Genomic DNA, 17631 nt, shown 5'->3' with positions numbered 1-17631 from the left:
ATGCCCTCAATGTTTGCTAAAGTTATTGAAAAGGCTGTGTATATAAGGATAATTGATCACTTTATATCACACAATTTGCTATCAAATGTACAGTTCGGCTTTAGAAGTCGCTTAACAACTGAAAATGCTATATTATCTTTTATCTGTGAGGTAATGGATGGGTTAAACAAAAGGTATCGAACGCTAGGCATATTTTTTTTTTATTTAACTAAAGCGTTTGATTGTGCTGATCACAAAATATTGCTCCAGAAGTTGGACCATTAGAGAATACGAGGAGTAGCTCACAATTGGTTCACCTCTTACTTTAGCAACAGACAGCAAAAGGTCATTATTCACAATGTTGAGAATGGCTGTGATGTGGGGTCATTGGGGTACAGTCAAGTGGGGGGTGCCCCAGGGATCAATGTTGGGGCCACTCCTGTTCCTTATTTATATAAATGATATGCCCTCTAGTATTACGGGTAACTCTAAAATATTTCTGTTTGCTGATGACACTACCTTGGTAGGATAGAATGTTGTGTGCAACACTGGCTCGGTTTCAATTAGTGCAGTTCGTGACCTAAGTTCATGGCTTGTAGGAAATAAACTAACACTAAATCACAGTAAGAATCAGTTTTTTCAGTTTCTAAAACACAATTCAACAAAACCTGACGTTTTAATTTCACATGATTAGTGAAACTGAACAGTTCATATATATATATATATATATATATATATATATATATATATATATATATAGATTTGAACTGTTCAGTTTCACTAATCATGTGAAATTATATATATATATATATATATATATATATATATATATATATATATCCCGTGTGGGGTTGTTGGTACCCCCATCGGGCGCCTCCCCGGGTGGTGGATAGGGGAAAGCTTCCTAGATATAGGTGGTACTGGGGAAATGAAATACCCAGGGTGGACCAAAAACCAATAAACCCAGTGGTGTCTGTTCAGCATCTGGCGGCCAGTGGTCAGCGTCTGTTCCTCTAGTTGAGGCGGCTGCACAAAATCTTCTCGAACTCAAAAATCGAGTCGTATACCTGTGGTCTCAACAGAGATCACCACAAAAACTAAAATTCAACTTGAACGCATGATGGAAAAGACGACCACAGAGTCACTACCCCAGGCACCAGTCGATAGACTGGATTCACCTGATCATCGGATTCTGGGGGATCAGGGACACCATGCGGAGAAGAATCGGAGCTTCTCAAAAACTCGTCACACTCTCAAAACGAAACGTAAAAATTTTATTGGTACAATTAATGTGAACACCCTCACTAAAACAGGCAAATTAAAGCAACTCACCAACGCAATGGGAAAATTTAACCTGAAAATCACTGCACTGCAAAAGACAAGATTCACAGATGAAGGACACTTTAACACAGAGAATTACAGGATCTACAAGGGCAAACCTGCCATAAAAGTAAGAGACAAACTATCACTTTTCGGAACAGGATTCGCCGTACACACTTCCGTACTCGACTCAGTTATTGACTTCACGTCTCCCAATGAAAGAGTCTCCCTGTTATCAGTAAAATCAGCTAATAAAGCATACACTCTGATCAATGTGCACGCCCCCACAAATCACCACAATAAAATCTACCCTGAAACAGTGGACAATTTCTGGGAAACACTAGAAGAAACAACAAATAAAGTACCTAGGCACCATGTGAAAATCTTAGTAGGCGATTTTAATGCACAATTAGGGAAGGAAAAAAAATTCAGAGATACCACTGGACCCCACACCAAACACAAACGTACCAACAAGAATGGTGAAAAACTAATCGACTTCTGCAGAAACTTTGGACTTAAAATAATGAGTACCCAGTTTCAAAAACCTGCACATAAGTTAACCACATGGAGATCACCCAGTCTTAGACAGGGTGAATACCAAATAGACCATGTCGCAATTTCCAAAGAAAACATAAAAGAAATTCAAAACATCAGAACCCGCAAAGGTGTCTTTGAATCAGATCATCATCTTCTCCAAATAAAAACAAAATTCCAACCCAACAGAATGCTAAAAAGGCCACCCAAAAGTACCAAACCAGATCCGGAATATCTGCAACTGAACAAAGAAAAAATCATCATGCAAATTAATCAGGAAAAATCAACAGACTGGAAGAAACTAACAGAGAAAATTCAGGAAGCCCTCAAATTAGGACAACCCCCTCGCAACAGGAAACATCGCTGGTGGAATGCAACCTGTGATGAGGCAGATGACAACCGAATAACTGCATGGAAAAAATTTAGCAGTCACAAAACTGAAGAAAACTCGGAGAACTTTCTTAAAACCCAAAAACAGACCTCAAAAATAATTAGAAAAGAAAAACGGGGATATGACAACAACAGACTCTCTGAAATCCAGCAGGATTTCATCAAAAATAATACAAGAAATTTTTATAAGACTTTCAGAGAAAACTTACAGGGATACCAAGCGCCTAGCTTGTGCTTCAAGAAACCCGATGGCTCTTTGGAAAACACGAAAAATAACTGCAAAATTTTAGCCCAATATTTCAGTTCCCGCCTCAACTGCCAACCACCCCAAGAAAAACTTGTCTTCTCTTCTCCAGTATTCACACACCCAGACTCACATGCCCCGGATCTTGAAGAAATTATGGAGATAGTCAAGCAGTTGAAAAATAACAAAGCACCAGGAGAAGATGGGATCATTGCTGCGTTCTGGAAACTAAACGATCCTATACTTATGCAGAAATTACACCGTATAATATCAGACATGTGGATAACGGAGCAGATACCAGGGGACTGGAAATGCGCTCTAATTCACCCGCTACACAAAAAGGGCGACAAGACAGACATGAACAATTACAGAGGAATTTCCCTGCTCCCAGTCGCTTCCAAAATCCTTTCCAAAGCGCTTTTAAACAGGATAGAATCCCAAGCAGATACACTAATTGGTGAATACCAGGCCGGATTCAGAAAAGGACGGTCATGTGCGGAACAGATCTGGTGCTTAAAGACAGTATTACAAATGAGGAAATGCAGAAACACAGTAGTTACATTCATCGGCTTCAGGAAAGCATATGATTCAGTGGACCGTGGAACCCTGTTTAAAATCATGGAAGAATTTGGGATCGGCCGAAAGACACGAAAAATCACAGAACAGACACTTATAGGAACAACGGCCAAAGTGAAATTCATGGGCGAAGTATCAGAAACCCTTCGAAATCAGATCTGGAGTCCGACAGGGGGACGGACTATCCCCAATCCTTTTCAATATTGTTCTAGAAAAGATAATCAGGGAATGGGAACCTCACGTGAAGGGTATCCAAATTGGTATCAAGAAAGAGAACCGAATTAAAGTCAAGTGCCTTGCTTTCGCTGACGATATTGCAATTATCACCAATAGCAGAACAGATGCGATTCACGCAGTGGAAAAACTACATGAAATTTCACAAAAAACCGGACTACAGATATCTTATGAAAAAACCCAATATATGGAAAGGCAGCCAGAAAATAAATCCCCTTTAATAACAAAACATGGTAAAATTGCACAAGTCTGCCATTTCAGGATTAAACCGAATTGCCAATGAACAAAGAAACACCAAGCTCCAGAAAGCCTACAAGCTAACATGGACGCATTACAACAAGAAGTGCATTTCGACAGACGCAAAATTAAGGCACTATACAACAGTGATTCTTCCAGAAGCAATCTATGCAGCTGAAACAATGGTGATTGATGGTCATTCTAAAATTAAGGAAATAGAAAAGCAGGAAAGAAAAATTCTCAGGAAGATTTACGGTCCAATCAACAAAAATGGCATTTGGATGAAGAGACCACAAAACGAGCTCTATAGAAAGATCAACATAGTAACAGATGAAATCAGAAAGCGCCGAGCCAAATTTTATACACACATCTACAGGATGGAAGACTCCAGAACAGCAAAGAAATTATTCAATAATATAACAAGGAGTAAATGTGGCACGGAATGGCTGAAAGAAGTCCAGAGGGACCTACAGCAGATCAACATAAAAAATCTCGAAGATCGCACCGAGTGCCGGCATAAAATCACAAGTGTGAAGTTTGGGGAAAGAACATCGCGTCAGCCTGGTAAAAAATGGACAGAGGAACGGAAGAAGGAGCATTCTGAGAGGATGAGGAGGTTTTGGGAAACAAAGAAGAAAAACACACGAAGATGAAATTATGAATTCAAGTTCAATCGCTCTCCTAAAGGGTAACAATCGTTATATATATATATATATATATATATATATTCCTTACTGTTATTTCTTGTTAACAATATTAGCTTATTACCAAGAATAAGCAGGTTTCACTCGGTTAATACTCGACAGAAATCAAACTTACATTTGGATCGTGCTTCCTTAGCTCTTGTACAGAAAGGTGTGCAGTATACTGCTATATGTTATATCCTTTTTCAATAAGCTACCACTCGAATTCAAAAATCTTAGCAGCAATCCACGCTCTTTCAAATAGAAACTGAAGAGTTTCTTCATGGCTCACTCCTATTCTGTAGAGGAGTTCCTTGAAAAATTAAGCTGATTCTTGTTGTATTGTTGATTGCGTTTACTTAAAATTATGGATAGACTTTCTCGGGTTCATAAACATTTTATTTTTATCTGTTATTACTTTTATGTTATAATTCCATGTACTGACACACACATGACCTTGGAAATTTGCTCCTCAATTTGGTCCTACGGCACCTGACGTGTAAATAAAATAAATAAATAAACCTACTGATAATGTGTGAACACATTTGGGTAACTGCTGTTACGTTTTTATCATTTGTAAGAAGGAATGCTCTATGTTTGTACTTAGATATTTGACATTACACTGTTATTTACAGTGGTAGTTGAACTGTAGCCCATTGAATCATGTTACATGTTGCCACTGAGATGACATCTGTAATTATACTGCCCCGAGTGTAATATTTGTTCCGTTTCTTCCTTTCATAAAGTAAATATTCTGCACCATACATGATCGTCTTTATAGATAAAAAGTATTTGTTACTAAACATAGTCACAAAGGTTATATTCTCATTTAAACAAGCCAGTAACATGTTACCCTGTATTCCAAGGCCACACAAAGCAGGTCCTTCATCTAGACTGAAATTCACACACATACATATGGAAAAACCTAATGCAGTAGAGATCTTCCCCACCATAACGTTCAATATATTGTAGCAGAATGGCCTAATATATATTTACAGCATTAGGCCTAATTATTTAATGTAACCATAAAGTTCAATACATTGTAGCAGAATGGCCTAATATATATTTACAGCATTAGGCCTAATTACACTCCTGGAAATGGAAAAAAGAACACATTGACACCGGTGTGTCAGACCCACCATACTTGCTCCGGACACTGCGAGAGGGCTGTACAAGCAATGATCACACGCACGGCACAGCGGACACACCAGGAACCGCGGTGTTGGCCGTCGAATGGCGCTAGCTGCGCAGCATTTGTGCACCGCCGCCGTCAGTGTCAGCCAGTTTGCCGTGGCATACGGAGCTCCATTGCAGTCTTTAACACTGGTAGCATGCCGCGACAGCGTGGACGTGAACCGTATGTGCAGCTGACGGACTTTGAGCGAGGGCGTATAGTGGGCATGCGGGAGGCCGGGTGGACGTACCGCCGAATTGCTCAACACGTGGGGCGTGAGGTCTCCACACTACATCGATGTTGTCGCCAGTGGTCGGCGGAAGGTGAACGTGCCCGTCGACCTGGGACCGGACCGCAGCGACGCACGGATGCACGCCAAGACCGTAGGATCCTACGCAGTGCCGTAGGGGACCGCACCGCCACTTCCCAGCAAATTAGGGACACTGTTGCTCCTGGGGTATCGGCGAGGACCATTCGCAACCGTCTCCATGAAGCTGGGCTACGGTCCCGCACACCGTTAGGCCGTCTTCCGCTCACGCCCCAACATCGTGCAGCCCGCCTCCAGTGGTGTCGCGACAGGCGTGAATGGAGGGACGAATGGAGACGTGTCGTCTTCAGCGATGAGAGTCGCTTCTGCCTTGGTGCCAATGATGGTCGTATGCGTGTTTGGCGCCGTGCAGGTGAGCGCCACAATCAGGACTGCATACGACCGAGGCACACAGGGCCAACACCCGGCATCATGGTGTGGGGAGCGATCTCCTACACTGGCCGTACACCACTGGTGATCGTCGAGGGGACACTGAATAGTGCACGGTACATCCAAACCGTCATCGAACCCATCGTTCTACCATTCCTAGACCGGCAAGGGAACTTGCTGTTCCAACAGGTCAGTGCACGTCCGCATGTATCCCGTGCCACCCAACGTGCTCTAGAAGGTGTATGCGCCGTGCAGGTGAGCGCCACAATCAGGACTGCATACGACCGAGGCACACAGGGCCAACACCCGGCATCATGGTGTGGGGAGCGATCTCCTACACTGGCCGTACACCACTGGTGATCGTCGAGGGGACACTGAATAGTGCACGGTACATCCAAACCGTCATCGAACCCATCGTTCTACCATTCCTAGACCGGCAAGGGAACTTGCTGTTCCAACAGGTCAGTGCACGTCCGCATGTATCCCGTGCCACCCAACGTGCTCTAGAAGGTGTAAGTCAACTACCCTGGCCAGCAAGATCTCCGGATCTGTCCCCCATTGAGCATGTTTGGGACTGGATGAAGCGTCGTCTCACGCGGTCTGCACGTCCAGCACGAACGCTGGTCCAACTGAGGCGCCAGGTGGAAATGGCATGGCAAGCCGTTCCACAGGACTACATCCAGCATCTCTACGATCGTCTCCATGGGAGAATAGCAGCCTGCATTGCTGCGAAAGGTGGATATACACTGTACTAGTGCCGACATTGTGCATGCTCTGTTGCCTGTGTCTATGTGCCTGTGGTTCTGTCAGTGTGATCATGTGATGTATCTGACCCCAGGAATGTGTCAATAAAGTTTCCTCTTCCTGGGACAATGAATTCACGGTGTTCTTATTTCAATTTCCAGGAGTGTATTTAATGTAACATGTAGCCGGATTTGGTCTATATCGTGATATGTAGTGGTGTTTGCTTAAATGAGTACTGAAGGTAACACCAGTTACAATTATCAGTGTTAAATATGCCATTGTATTGATAAGCCTATTCAACCTACTCTGTGGTTTGCGTCACAAAGCATGCCAAAAGTGATTTTCATTGTGATCGGTGCAAGATCGGAAGAGAGCTGGTGTGCCGTCCTGCTCATCGTGATTTACGATGGCAGCGCTCTCCGGCGGCACTTGTCGGCTCTATCAGGCTCGCACATCATACTGTTTGTCTAGGAAAATCAACGCGCGTCAAATTACTGCATACGCGCTATTAATATGGGCACTTGCCTCCGTATGCATATGCTACACATGTCGTTATGTCTGCAGTACACATAAATAAGAACTCCAATGCTCAAGAAAATGGTTTAAGGCAAAAAGAAAAGTCCTGATGTCCATTCAGTAAGTGCGATACAAATATACAATAGTCTTGCACATAAAATCATTCTCACTTTTTACTAAAACTATAAGAGCATCCTGATGAGATCATTACTTCTCTTCAGTAGCAGTAGGTGCTTTTAGAATTTTGTCTGCATTTCCTTTCTTGTTTTTCTTCCCGAAGTCCTTCAGAGTGTTCTGCAGATACCTCGAAATTTATCAACCCTTTTTTCAATGTCCTTGTGATAGCTAAAATTAATACCACATCCTAGATAACTGAATGGGATGCTTGTTCTAAAATTTTCTCATTAATTGCTATTATCGATACGACTGGATTCTTCTCTTTGAAAACCCTTATCTTGTTCGCAGATGTAGTAACTTGTAGTATATTTCGTTTTAGATCAATCTACATTCTGTTCTTTGTAAATTATCTTCTGTTTCCTGTGTACTCGTCTGGTCATCGGTATATAATAGTGTAGGTAATGGTATGCTATCCTGTTTTCATTCCTAATTGTCTTGCATGTTTGCCCTTCATAACTACGTCGTCAATACATAAATAAAGTGGGTGATAGACTACACCGTTAAACATCTTGGTTTATTAAAATTTTATCCGACATTTTCGAGCCTGAACATATAACCATTTTCGTATTTACATACAGACACTTCATGTACTAATAAGTTATTAGTGAAACAGTTTATTTCCAATATATTTATATATAGCACATTAGTTGTAATTTAAAAACAACCTATCAAAGGCTTCAACGACAAACGACTTAATCCAATATGCCGTTTCCTAAGTTATTTCAAAACAAAATTCAGAAGTCAATTGCACGAGTTTCGCTTTAACGGTTTCAACAGATTAATATGTTGTTTTCAGAAGGTTGGTATTGGGTTAGCAGATGTCAATATCATAGGCACAGAGGCAAAATGTCATGATACATCAAAAATGAACATATTGTATGTGATAATTATAAACACAGATTGATTATTTAAGTCAATGAATCACATTTATGTACATAATCAAGTTGTTGTCCTAGCACAATGATGGGGCATTATGAATATATTAATGTCTGCTAAACCACTATTAAGCTTCTGAAGACGACAGATAATCTGTTGAAACCGGTAAAGCGAAATTTGTGCAACTGCCGACTGAATTTCATTTTGAAATACACTCGTATACCACAGCTAGAGAGAAAACAGAAACTACGAATAAAATAGTAATCTTTTATCTTATTGATCATGTTCCTCTCCACAAAGCTAAAATCTAACTTTTTGAATCTGTCTTGCACACCTGAAAATGCCCCAGAACGTGAAATTCCACTTACTTACTAAAAAGAAACACTTACAGCCGCCATCACGTCGAAGTTATAAAATGATGAGGTGAAAACCGTATATGCACATGTTTATGTCATATGAATAAAATGCGCATGTGACATAAATATGCCCATATACGGTTTTCACATCAACATTTTGATAGCTTTACCTGTATCGACAATTAGATATTGTTGATACTGTCCTTTGCACATAGATGCATATTTCTTTGGTTTACTTATTTCTGATCTTTCTTTCATATCTCTATAATTTTCTAACGTTATTTTTTTAGTTTGGTAGGTTACTTCAGGATTTTGCAATTTACTGTGTCATCTGACTAATTTTTATCATGGGGTATTTATTTAATGATTTCATCAATGACTGGTACAACGTATAGAGTGGAAATTTGTTCTAGTATATTATATATATTTCTATTTTAGGTATGTGATAATGGATGCATCTGTTAGCTTTTATGAAATGATTACTGTAAATTCACTGATATAGTATTGTTTTTGAGTTTCATTGTGCTTTAATCTCTCTCTGTATTTGGATGGTTGGTAAGCTGACGATGCTATCATTACTGTTTATGCATGCAAGCCTGAAGATGGTGCACTGAGTCACCGAAAATAACATCAAAACAACGGCTACAAGTGTTTCATTTTATTGCATACATGAATGTCGGAAGTTCCAAAGACTATCTACCACAAGGAAGGACATACAAAAAGTTGAAAATCCACTGCCTGGCGTCACGAAACTCTACCGGCTTCTCGCCCTTGTTCACTTTCACGCGCCTTGTGAGTAGGCACGGGGCAGCGTCGCGTGGCGCGCCTGTACTCGCCTGTGTCGGGGATGCCCCTGCGCCGGCGGTGGTGGTGGTGCGTGTGCAGGCGCAGCTGGTCGTGCACCTCCTGGAAGGTGCCGTTGATGCGATGCAGCGCCACGCTGTGCGACTTGTCGAACTCCAGCCGGCCGATGCCCAGGTTCTCCAGCAAGTGTTCGAAGCCCTGTACACCACAAAGACCCCTTTACTCATACGTCTACGTTCAATGAAAACAGTACATTGCTGCATATCGTAACATTACAAAGCCGAAAACTGTACGGAAATTAATTATCATTAGAAATTACATTATACTTTTCTGTTCCCAAAATTTAGTCTTCAGAACTGATTGCAAGTACATTAGAACTTACATGTCTCAAGAAACTATCACACATATTCTGTAAACGCTTAATATCCACAGCTCTGTGGGTAAGATAAGCCGCGCGGGATTAGCCGAGCGGTCTCAGGCGCTGCAGTCATGGACTGTGCGGCTGGTCCCGGCGGAATTTCGAGTCCTCCCTCGGGCATGGGTGCGTGTGTTTGTCCTTAGAATAATTTAGGTTAAGTAGTGTGTAAACTTAGGGACTGATGACCTTAGCAGTTAAGTCCCATAAGATTTCACACACATTTGAACTTTTATTTTTGGTAAGATTATTTCGTTTTTCCTGTTAGACTACTGGAAACCGACAGATTCACTGGCTAAATGCAATGAATCATGTGTAATGTACGCGACCCTCGATGTTTTGAGATGTTCTGTAACTTCGGTTTGATTGGTTGCTTCATTTGGGAAAGGGTACCAAACAGCAAGGTCATGGGTCCCATCGGATTAGAGATTGATGGGGAAGGAAATCGGCAGTGTCCTCTCAAAGAAACTATCCCGCCATCTGTCTGAAGCGATTTAGCGAAATCACGGAGAACCTAAATCAGGACTGCCGCACGCGGGTTTGAACCGTCATTCTCCCGAATGCGAGTCCAGTGTGTTAACCACTGGGCCACCTCACTCAGTAAACTATGGTTTCAGGCATAGCTTGAGTACTGAAGAAACTCTGGCCTTCCATATGACGACTTTACATAGCTTTCATGATCGTTTTACACAGGTCGTCCTGAGCGAAGTAAGAAGTCTATAGTCACTAACAAGAAACCTTTGTTGTGCTTCGTACAGCTAATTCAGAAACTATACACTTTTCGAGGCTTACTAAGACACTCAATGGGAGTGACGAAAGTTATACACTATATAAAGAAAGAGATGGTTGCTTGTGGGATTGAAGGGACCAGACTGCTACGATCATCGGTCCCAAAAGAAAGAGAGTTTATGTGGTTGTACCCAGAAATTTTATGGCTACGCTTCTCTCAGTGACGGACACGTTGCGAAACGTGGGACATCTCTCACAAGATAACTGACGATTCTCACGGTAAACTTAGCGTCATCACTATACACTGCCATTTTGAAGAGTAAATCTCCTTTTACATTGTCCCTTTGTACGTTATATTTCACTTTTCGTAAATCAGTGCTTACTGTAACTTCGCCGGAGTGGTTCCTTAACCGTAAAAAAGATGCTCATCTTGGACTCTTTAATAAACTGATGTTACAGGAAACCGCTTTGGATTTGTAAACTGTGGAAAATTTCTTCCTGTACTGCATAGTGAAATACTAACACAATGGACCTTTCAATGGCCTGATATATTACAAACTGTTCAATGAGTTTTCTTCCCTTGACCAACAGCTGCTTCGAGAGAAAACATAACATCGCAAATGAGTTTCAACGACTAAAGATAAAAATCGTTGACATCCCGTTACATATTTGTCTATGGTTCTCCAGACTATTTACCCCGTTGCTATAATTTTAATAACTGGGATGATCCGAAAATAGCTCCTTTTGCTTTGTTGAGGACATAATGTAGAACGACTGATACAGAACTACATGATAGTGATTTAGTCCGGCTTCAGATGAACAGTCTTCAGCACGTACAATAGCAGCGGATGAAAGGCACCGTAAGCTACAAAATGGTGATAAAGTGTGGTTGACGACTGTGTTTTTCGTGACTCTACCTGGGTATTTCATCCGTAGTAGCTGAATGAAATTAACTGGAATGAAGTGAATGGAATCAACTGGGATGACGCCAAAGAAACGCAGTGATACGATTTAATAGAATTCCATTCAAAAGTTCCGAAGCCGTAAAGTAATAAATATGTCGCTACAATTGAAAGTCTGCCGGTTCCGCTTTTACGAATGGATGTCGCAGATTTATTTCATACTCCATCGTATTTCACTGTCTTCATAACAATTGATTCCATTACATTCATTTCAGTCCACTGAATTTTCAGACGGTCGCTAAAACCACAGCATTCCACCAAATACGTACACCAGTGGTGTTAGTTCCACTTCCCCCGCAGAACTTTAGAAGTAATAGGGGCAAACATCCATGAGTTTCGAACATACATTCAGGCCTGGAGGCATGCAGAGATAACTTAAACGGTAGGGCGACTGCCAACGAAAAGCTAGCAATCCGGGTCCTAATGTAGGTCGGGTACAAATTTTCGCTTTTCAAGGCGTTCTCATATTGAATGTATGGCATGCGTGTCTCTTTCAGTCTACAGAGATTCCCGTCAAAGTAGATATTTTGACAATCGTGCACTGGTTTCTGTGCCACTCTGACATCAGTCGGAAAGACGATGGTGAGGGAACATAGCTCCATTTATTTTTCAGATTTTGCCATTATTGTCAAATCAAGGCTCTCAGGTAAACTCACAGTTCGATTCTAGCGTAAGGGTCGGCGAGTCCTAAAGGACACGGCATGAAGCGCCCGTATAAATAGCTCGGCGATAATTGAGTTCCTTCCGGAGGCAGTTTGCCGGTGCCTCGTCTTTGCTTGCTCTGCCAACTCCATCGTGGCAGGCAGGCGCTCATCCGGCATCTGTCACCTGCGCAGTGGTAACACTTTTGGTCTTCTGACGAGACAGAGTGCAAGAATCAAATTTAGAGGCGGTTAGAAAGGAAGGACTCTCACTGTGACTGAAATTCGACATAGAGTGCAAAAAGTTTGTTTTAAAACTCACTACACCGGCCTGGATAGCATTTCATGATTGACTGTTATGTCATAATTATAGTTGCAGTGAGTCGCTGCGGATGGATGTGGGGCCAGGCACCGGTCTGGCATGGTATAATTTTAAAAATGAATCTGATGCGTCCCAGAGATACGCCACAAAGGACATAAGAAGGGCACCTGACCTTTGATAATCATGTAACGTACAAGTAACCAAGCAACCGAATTAGCCAGTCTAGCTGAGATCTTTCACAGATCTGCCGTCCTGTGGAAAAATCTACGAGGTCTAAGAATAGACAAACACAAATCTGCAGCTGAACCTCTAGTTCCTATTGAGGCTCGAACTGAGTATTTCGCCACGCCGATCTCTTTACTTTACCAACGCACAAGAGCGCAAACCATCGATTCCCTTTAGGACAGATGTAGGGCAAAATGCATTCTTGTACTTAGACGTATATATCTCCAAAAATGTTGCACCTGTAATAGTAAAACTTGAGACTATTATGTACAACATAATGCTTGATATTCTGTGCAATATTGGTTTTAAAATGCACATAGACATACATTTTAAAAGAATTTGAATTTTTAATTACCAATGTTTCTATAATGTACCTTTTCTCGTAAACTAATCAAGCAATAAAAATGGAATTTCACAGTTTATATCTGCATAAGTGGCTAATTAAGCGTGTTGAACAGATTTTTCTTTAGGTTATAGTTGGTTTGAAATTAATTTTTCAGTTTTGTGTTATCCGGGACTGCTCTATTTTTCTCAAATTTTAAAGGAGAACTTTTCTCAGAGAAAAGACAACGGAAAAGTGCTGCACAGGATTATTCAGTAAGTAATTCTTAAGAACTGTGCCAAATTTCAGGATGTTACCTTTTATATTTCCTGAGAGGTACATTATAGCTCAAAAAAGTCAGTTTACAGTAATTCGCTGTTTATTTCAATTTTTGACAATATTGCTATACCTCTAATGACTAATGCTGTCCATATCCGTAATATTTATTCTCTTCCTCGTCTTCCTGGAGTAATCGCTTCCCCTCCCTCCTTTGCCTAGCCAACTTTTGCATTTTTTCTTCTGCTGCCTGGGCTTTGTTTAGTCGCACTTCATCGATGCTTGTATTTTCGGTGCGAAAGCACCTGGATGGAAGCCTAGTCTCTGTACGCACCTGCGTTTCCACTACTGAACACTAGACAGGCATCACATGTAGCTATCTTCACAATAATTGAGGACACAAATACTGTTTTTGAACAACCCATCCATATACGGTGATTTAGCTCTCATTTGTGTTCTGTGATTTCGCATGTACACATTTTTTCAGCAGTTCAGGATTGGCTAGGTACCCGAGAGTTTGTTCTATAACATCCAAAACAGCCAAGTGGCAAACTATGTTTGTGGGTTACGGCTTTCCACTGGCTTTTGCCTGAAGATATTTGCACCATGATGTGTCACAAAGGGAATGTTGAGGATTATCATCTGTGAAAATTTGTGAAAGAATATTGCCCACATGGCTTGCTGCATTGATTTCACACTATTTGAGCTATCGCTGATAGCTTTTCCATAATATATTTGTAATGTGTGAATTTCCTTGTCTGTCAGTCTGTTAACACCTCTCAGTGGCTTTCCATTTTCTAATTTCCTGAATTTAATTTCTTTCTTCAATCTAAGAATCGCTTTTGAACATGTCTCACACATTACAGTTTTTCTATTTTAGTTTGTGAGCCATAAGCATTTCCCTAAACCAGTCTCAAATCTCCATCACCTAAATACTTCATATACCTAACGCCATATTGCTCAACTATCCTTTGGAATATTGCTTTCATCCCAGCTGCTTCTATCCCACCACTTGACCCCTGGTAATTTTTGGTGCACTCTATTGTGTTCCTGCTGCCACCTTTCTTCTTCACAGCAATCATTGTTCTTTCTTGTGTCGCACTGATAGCACTATTTGCTCATTACTTTCAAGTCTAAGATTTTCCCTCTATCGACACTAATGACAGATGGTGCAGCATGGATTGATGCATGACTGCTCTCCATCCACGTTCCATCACAAGGGACATAGATCTGTTTTCACTACACAGTGCCCTTCTTCCCCTTCAAATGGTTCAAATGGTTCTGAGCACTATGGGACTTAACATCTGTGGTTATCAGTCCCCTAGAACTTAGAACTACTTAAACCTAACTAACCTAAGGACATCACACACATCCATGCTCAAGGCAGGATTCGAACCTGCGACCGTAGCGGTCACGCGGTTCCAGACTGAAGCGCCTAGAACCGCACGGCCACACCGGCCGGCTCTTCCCCTTCATTGTTAATATCTACAGCTTGCTCAACAGCTGCTTTCACGTCCTCCTTGCACTCAACTTCAAGAGCACTGAGGAGCGTTCTGTCGTAATCGCTGAATCTAGTCACTGGTGCAGGCAAACATCAATCATATGGGCAAGTATTTATAAGTCAGTTAACCTAAGTACACTGGAAAACTGGTCTTTGGCGCTGTACACAATACCATCAATTCCTTCATTAATTTTCTTCTTTGATAAATTCTGTGACTTTGTCGAAAATTGCTTTACACAGTTGATGCATCTGTCACACAGTTATTTAAATTTGCTGTACCTTTTACATGTAAAATTCGACATTTCCTCACTTTTTTTGACTATGCCCCCACCGTTAAGAGCCATTTTGAACAAAAACAAATGTATGTAAACTAACAACCGAAGTAAGCTTGTAGCACACGCTCTTTTTTAAACAAAAACACGTTGTAAACAAAGGAACACGCAAAGACAATTTTTCTCATAGCCTCCCAGACAGCTGCAGTTCGTTTCAATTGTGTGAACGAAAAATTAACGCACAAAAAATTTCTAGAAAGTGTGGATCATAGCATAGAAAGAGGAGCAGTGGCAGGTGCAGACGCCCTAACAAACTTTTTAAAACTTATATATAGCCAGAATCCTATTACGAAACTTTGCGATATTATTCTTAATATATCAGTCTAATAAATTATGCTATAAAAATTCGATTTTTTAGCAATTTTGCCCTACATCTGCCCTTCAAGTGTCAGTGGTTGGTGGAAACAAACATTTTTTTCCCCGCTAAACCCTAACACGGTCAGAAAATCAAATGCGTGAATTCAATCGGCAGCTGCCAGTAATGATAATATGACAGTGCAAATGATCAATTTTCTCGTCGATCCTCTACTGCTCAAAATAACTGACTTTTTGACCTTTCTCTGACATCCACCATCTTCCCAACAGTCTGCAAGCAGGGACGCATAAAACCGTTACCAAAGAAGGAATCTGCCGTACAGCTTTCCAACTACAGGCCCATTTTCATTCTACCAGCATTATCCGAGGCTTCAGAATACATAGTTCACAAACAGATTGCTAATTATTTAGCATCAAATAACATTTTAGACGAATACCAGTCCGGTTTCCAGCAAAAGTGCAGTGTGACGACCGCTCTTATTAAAGTGATTGATGAACTGAGACAAGCTATGGACAAACAACAGACGACTATTACCGGTTTTTGGATTTCAGCAAAGCTTTCGACTCTATCAACTTTTACATTCTACTTCTGAGCTCCCAAGTCTTTGAAAAGAGCACAGGTAACATCCATCTAAAAGAAGAATAGTAGAAGTGATCCAGTTAACTACTATCAGATATCCTTGACATCGATTTGTTGTGCAGACTTAGCACACTTTCTGAACTCAAACATAGTGAGGTATCTTTAACAGAATGACCTCCTTAATGCTGACCTGCATGGATTCCGAAAAAATGGATCACGTGAAACCCATCTCGCACTTTTCTCACATGACATACTGAAAGCCTTGGATCAAAGCGGTCAGGTAGATGCAGTATTTCTTGATTTCCGCCAAGCATTTGATGCTTATTATCAAAAATACGATCACGTGGGGTCAAGCGAAATTTGTGACTAGACTGAGGACTTTTTGGTAGGGAGGACGCAGCATGTTTTCTTAGATGAATACTCATCGTCAGATGTAGAAGTAACTCCGGGTGTGCCCCAGGAAAGTGTGTTGGGGCCCTTGCTGTTCATGTTGTATATTAATGACCTTGCAGGCAATATTAATAGTAACCTCAGACATTTTTCAGGTGATGCAGTTACCTATAGTGAAGAACTATCTGAAAGAAGCTGCATAAATATTCAGTCAGATCTTGATAAGATTTCAAAATGGTGCAATGATTGGTAACTTGTTTGAAATGGTCAGAAACGTAAAATTTTCCACTTCACAAAATGAAAAAAATGTAGTATCCTATGATCATAATCTCAGTGAGTCACTGTTGGAATCGGCCAACTCATACAAATATCTGAGTGTAACACTTCATAGGCATATGAAATGGAATGATCACATAGGCTCAGTTGAGAGTAAAGCGGGTGGCAGGCTTTGGTTTTTTGGTAGAATACTGGAGAAGTGCAGTCAATCTACAAAGGAAATTGCTTACAAATCACTCTTGCGAACGGTTCTAGATTATTGCTCAAGAGTTTGAGACTCATACGAAAAAGACTAACAGGGGGTATTTAACGTATACAGAGAAGGGCAGCACGAATAGTCAGAGTTTGTTTGACCCATGGGAGACTGTCACAGATATTCTGATGAAACTGAACTGGGAGACTCTTCAAGATAGATGTAAACTATCCCCAAGCAGTCTATCTAAGTTTCAAGAACTGGCTTTAAATGATGACTCTAGGCATATAATACAATTCCCTATCTTTGTTCCATTAAAGTATAATCAAACTGAAATCGTCTTTTGTCTGGTGCCTCTCATGTGAACCTTCTTTTAAGAGGAACTTGAAATAATGTGTTTGTAATAACCATATCATTGTTATTGCAGAAATATAGCAAATTTTCACCTCTTTCATCTGTTTCTGCCAAGACAAATTTTACCTATTGTCTTACTGCCTTATGGGGGTCCCTTCTACTGCATTAAAGTCGTCCGTAATAGGGACACGCAACCAAGTAAAACACACGGAAAAACACTACAAGAGCTCTCCATCGCTTGACATAATACGTAGACT

The 17631-nt window shown here is 41.0% G+C and overlaps 1 protein-coding gene across 2 annotated transcripts in view; it reads right to left on the bottom strand.

The window, feature by feature from the left end:
- Nucleotides 1-17631, bottom strand: part of LOC126236320 (zinc transporter foi-like) — a 286454-nt gene that overhangs the window by 81861 nt on the left and 186962 nt on the right. For both annotated transcript variants that reach the window (XM_049945534.1, XM_049945535.1), the window contains exon 2: nucleotides 9574-9739. In XM_049945534.1, the coding sequence (XP_049801491.1) occupies nucleotides 9574-9739 (166 nt within the window). The remainder of the gene's footprint in view (nucleotides 1-9573; nucleotides 9740-17631) is intronic.

This window comes from Schistocerca nitens, chromosome 2 (genome assembly GCF_023898315.1).
Source record: "Schistocerca nitens isolate TAMUIC-IGC-003100 chromosome 2, iqSchNite1.1, whole genome shotgun sequence".
In the NCBI taxonomy this organism is placed as follows: Eukaryota; Metazoa; Arthropoda; class Insecta; order Orthoptera; family Acrididae; genus Schistocerca; species Schistocerca nitens.
The sequence above is the reverse complement of the archived record's forward strand: the minus strand, read 5'-3'. Positions and strand labels throughout refer to the sequence as shown.